This window comes from Argopecten irradians, chromosome 14, assembly GCF_041381155.1.
Source record: "Argopecten irradians isolate NY chromosome 14, Ai_NY, whole genome shotgun sequence".
NCBI lineage: Eukaryota > Metazoa > Mollusca > Bivalvia > Pectinida > Pectinidae > Argopecten > Argopecten irradians.
In genome coordinates this window covers 15599318-15604822 of record NC_091147.1, presented here as the reverse complement: position 1 = coordinate 15604822, position 5505 = coordinate 15599318, and the positions used below count along the sequence as shown (strand labels likewise).

At 36.4% G+C, this 5505-nt stretch overlaps 1 protein-coding gene across 1 annotated transcript in view; it reads right to left on the bottom strand.

The window, feature by feature from the left end:
- Positions 1–2325: 2325 nt before the first annotated feature.
- Positions 2326–5505, bottom strand: part of LOC138306909 (tubulin beta chain-like) — a 5163-nt gene continuing 1983 nt past the window's right edge. Inside the window, exons 2-4 of the mRNA XM_069247473.1 lie at positions 4540–4648; positions 4051–4406; positions 2326–3348 (exon numbers count right to left, since the gene is read on the bottom strand). Of these exons, the coding sequence (XP_069103574.1) occupies positions 2527–3348; positions 4051–4406; positions 4540–4648 (1287 nt within the window). The 3' untranslated portion in view covers positions 2326–2526. The remainder of the gene's footprint in view (positions 3349–4050; positions 4407–4539; positions 4649–5505) is intronic.

Here is a 5505-nt window from a genome sequence, read left to right as displayed (position 1 = left end):
AGAATCCTCCGCAGGAAGAGATTTTCATTGGCTGTCGATAAATTAAATTCATAGTCCTTTTAAAAATCTGTTTTGTTTTCTGAGTAAGTATGGAAAAGAAATAGGTCAACCTTATCTAAGTTTTTGTTTCAAAGAGAAATACAACATTCGCAGATTTATTTGACCTTTGTGATAGAAAGGATGTCACTAAGTTTATAAATAGGATATGACAGAGTTGTATGGTTGCCATGGTATCGCTGACATGTGTATCGTTAGTGATAAAGAATGTTTAGTTATACTGGAATGTATGTAGATAGGCTTATATATATACCTACATGTACATATATTATTGTTAGCGTTGATGTTTTATTATAAATACAAAATCATCTTTATTAAGCGTTTTAATTGACCTTGTGTTGTTAAGCTATTTTCAATATTTTTCTATGAATTCAAAATTTGAAAATCTCATAACTGAAAAATGATTATTCTCTTTATCATCTCTATTGTCCATTTTACATCAAACTATAGAGCTTTCCCGACAAAATAGGCATTTAGGTTACTTTTTTTTAAACAAATGCGAATCTTAAAAATACTGAAATCCATTGAGTAATGCAAAATTGCCAAACTATACTGTGGTAAACCGTAGATATACTCTCACTATATATTTTCATGTTATTAAATTACCTGCCCTTGCGATTATGTATAAATTATGTGTTATCAATTCAGTGTGTGACAACTTAAATCTCAAAAAGAAACGTGTTTACAATCAACACTCAAATTGCATGATCATATAAAGGTTTTATATAAAAAGAACGAATGCACGAAAATAATCATTCAATACAATTGATATGTGTATGTGTAAAAAACCACCTGAGAATGTTTACTAAAACAACACTGGAAAAGTTTTAGAATGGCACTCTTGATATATATTATACTTAATTCAACGAAAATGCATTTAAGCACAACGGATGATTTAGTTCAATAATGACACAATCACTTTGAATGTCACATCCTCAATATTCCGAGGGTTACTATCATTGTCGTTATATATACCCATGGACACTCTATGTCACAGCAAAACCGAAGGCTCTATTTGCGACAACAGATGAGATAGATTTGAAGTTGGGAGTCGCTGCCTCTGTGATGGAAATATTAGGTCTGGGATTGGTCAGTTTTCTTTTTCTGAAATGCTTTCAGTTTTGCTTTGACATAAACCAAGGGTAGATGAGAGACTAATAGAATATTTTATCCCCTGAGACAGGGGAATCTCAACCCGAGGGGTAAGATTCTTAAGTTGTCAAACGCGAGTCTGAGTTGAGTTTTTATCAGCTTAAGAATCTTATCCCGAGGGCTGAGATCTCCTGTCTCACCCAAAGAGGGTGAATGATTCTGTTTCTCTTACCCTGTGCACATCTTTGTATCTCTAACAAACGTGTCACTTATACAAGCGATCTCAATTAATCAATTGTCGTCGTAGCCGTCGTTATGATACTATTACCGCGACGTCATTATACTGTTGTAGTGACGTCATACATTATTGAGCACGTGTAGAGATCTCGTGTAGCCTGTCTTCACCCTAGGGTGAGATAGACAAATAACACACTGGTTAACTGTGGATATCCCTGGGTGAGATAGACAAATAACACACTGGTTAACTGTGGATATGTTATAAATACTATTGTTTGTCACTTTAACTCCCTTTGTCTAACGCTTTGAAATTTCATAACTGCTTATATGAAAGTGTTGATAGACACACATGCAGCGAATCAAAGAAACAATGAGGTTAACACAAAGAAATTCATTCCCAGTTATATATATTTGGATATAGTCACAAGATACCAGTAATACACCAAGTGATGTTAAAAGTGATACTGCGTAGCCGGTTATTTTCGCAGGGAAGTAATTATCACAATTTTATGAGACATTAACATGATTACGATAATTTGATACGCGAAATATTGAAAAATGAATGATTACATACTCTCAAATCCAAACCGCGAAATTTAAAAACCGCTGAAATCAACTTAATCATTTAAGTCCAAATCGCAAATTTAAGTCCAAATCGCAAAAAAAAAAACCAACCGAAAATAACCACTACTCGTTATATAAAATGCAAAGAGGAAAACCAAGATTAACTTAGTACTCAGAAGTGGCAGAAACTGGCTAATTGTAAAACTAATTGAAATATCAGAAATTAATTTCCATATGGTCCCTTATGTATAAAATGAGATGTGAAAGTTTTAATGCATTTTAGTTAGTCAATGAAACCCAGTTGCATTGAAAAGATGGTCTCAATCTATCAACGTTAACGTGCAATATTATAATGAAAACAATAAAATGTAAAAAATTGTTTCAAATGTATCTTTTATTCACGATCGATCGTAAGACATTGATATCGTAGTCGTATGCATATTGATGAAATACATTTTTGTATTTCCTTATTTGATTCACAACCAACTGCATTACATCCATGTTAATGCAACTATCCTATTTTGGATCAATGCACACTGTTTGTCATTTATCTTGGAAGATTTAAGTCATTGTAACTTATGCCTCCTCATCAAGATCCCCTTCCTCATCGTCAAATTCACCTTCTTCATCAGCTGTGGCATCCTGGTACTGTTGGTACTCAGACACCAAGTCGTTCATGTTGGATTCGGCCTCAGTGAACTCCATCTCATCCATACCCTCACCAGTGTACCAATGCAAGAAAGCCTTACGACGGAACATAGCGGTGAACTGCTCGGAGATACGTTTAAAGAGTTCCTGGATGGCGGTACTGTTTCCGATGAAGGTACCAGACATTTTGAGCCCACGTGGTGGGATATCACAGACGGCGGTCTTGACATTGTTGGGGATCCATTCTACAAAGTAACTACTGTTTTTACTTTGAATATTCAATAGTTGTTCGTCAACCTCCTTCATCGACATGCGTCCCCGGTAGATGACTGCAACGGTCAAATATCGTCCGTGACGAGGATCACAGGCAGCCATCATGTTCTTGGCGTCGAACATCTGTTGCGTCAACTCTGGGACGTTCAGTGATCGGTACTGTTGACTACCACGAGATGTAAGAGGAGCGAAACCAGGCATGAAGAAGTGGAGACGGGGGAAGGGAACCATGTTGACAGCCAATTTACGGAGATCGGCGTTCAGTTGACCGGGGAATCGGAGACAGGTGGTGACTCCGGACATGGTGGCGGAGACGAGATGGTTCAAGTCACCGTATGTGGGTGTGGTCAGTTTAAGTGTACGGAAGCAGATGTCGTAAAGAGCCTCGTTATCGATACAGAATGTCTCGTCTGTGTTTTCCACCAGCTGATGGATAGAAAGCGTGGCGTTGTATGGTTCAACAACGGTGTCTGATACCTGCAACAGAGAGAATAGGTAAGACAATAGGTAAAAACGCAGAAAATCAGCAGTAAAGCAAATCTTGATATTCTTGTCATAAAAAAGACTACCCTCAGGAAATGGAAATATCATTAACGGTATTGGCGATTGTTAAAGTTGTTTTATGGTTATATCAGAGAAAGTTTGAGTCAAATTAATTGAATTATGAAAATGAGTACTCCATGAGTTAAATTGAGTGTATCAAAGTAGTGTTTATATATAAAATACTGTCTTCTTAGTTACTCTATTTTGTTTCATTTCTATACTGTAACATCGTTTTACACGAAGGAATTCTTATTTACTGTAAACCAGCTTATTTTCACGGCGACAGAATTTCGCGGTACAACATTTTCTTGGCGATTGAATTTCGAGATTTAGAGTTATATGCTTAGGCTGTATCTCTGCTTAAAGCACGTGACTAATTTTCGCGGCCTCTGTTCATCCGCGAATTACACGAAGTTTAGTCAGACGCAGAAATTAATAGTACATGTATGTCAAATTAAGTTGGTTTACAGTAATTAATGGTACAGGATTTTAGACATCGTTTTTGTAATGAAATCTCATGATTTCCCTTTATCATATCAAATACAATGTACTGTTGTTATATATGATATTTGCCAATTACTTGATAGATATAATTTTTCCCGTGTTAAGTGTTCAGATACAAAAGATAACTCTTACTTTGGGTGATGGAACAACAGAGAATGTGTTCATGATCCTGTCTGGGTATTCTTCGCGGACTTTGGAGATCAGTAGAGTTCCCATTCCAGATCCGGTACCACCACCAAGAGAATGTGTAAGCTGGAATCCCTGAAGACAGTCACTATTTTCGGCCTCTTTTCGTATAACATCAAGAACAGAGTCTACGAGTTCAGCTCCTTCTGTGTAATGTCCCTTAGCCCAGTTGTTTCCGGCACCACTCTGTCCGAACACAAAGTTGTCTGGTCTGAAGATTTGTCCAAAAGGACCAGATCGGACAGAGTCCATAGTTCCGGGTTCCAGATCCACCAAGACAGCTCGGGGAACATATTTGCCTCCTAGAATAGACGAAAAGAACATACCAGGTATGAGAAGATTCGTTATAATGAACATTGATAAAAATAGTGCACATCTTCAAAACTACCATACAATTTATATTGAAATTTTTGCATTAAAAACATATTTGATTACCTGTAGCCTCATTGTAGTACACGTTGATTCTCTCCAACTGAAGGTCGGAGTCTCCGTGGTATGTACCGGTGGGGTCAATTCCATGTTCATCGGAAATTACCTCCCAGAACTGAATGATAAAATTAAATATTTAAGACATGCTTAAAGTTAGTCATATTTTTATAAGGAGTTTACAAACGCCAGACTAGTCTATCGGGAACATTTAAAATATTCCCTCCAGAATTCTATAGTGATGCTCAAATAAAAACAATTTATAAAACAGATAAATTTATAATCATATGCTTTGTGTGAAAAATAAGAAGTCGAGAAGTGTATTTCCGATTTAGAAACGTAGGAATGATTTAGAAAAATGGATTCACAGATAGAATTTTATGACAGTAAACCACTTTGTGTCAAGTCAGACCTGTGATCACATACCGCATTACTTTATGTTTTCAGTGCTAGCGATCTTTCTGCTGCAGCGTATTGATTTCTGTAAGCCTGCATTGTCAGGCGCTACCATATCCATAGTTACCAACCTTATCTACAAAATCTACAGCAGCGCCATATGTGCTGTCAATAAAGCTGATTAAGGTAGAAATAAAGGAGATTAAAATCCTAAAATTTGGAAAAGCCGCAAAACTACTGTCAGTATACACTACGAAGAAGATTGACTTGCACGAATCAGTGACCATGAAATAATAAAGAGCGTCAAGCTAACAGAGCTTTTGTTTTTTTGACCAACGTAATTACATTGTATGTTTTATAGTCTTTAGTCTTACATTAAATATTGATCACGTGTTGGTCTATCTGGGTATAAAAGTGGTATCAAGTCCTACAAGGTAAGTAATACATAGGATGCATACTGATTGTTTTGTCTAGTACACGTATGATATAATTAATATGTACTTGTACTATTATTAGGTCAAAGAAGGCAACGATCCTCCTTTACCTTTTTCATCTTCAACACGACCACAACAGGGACTG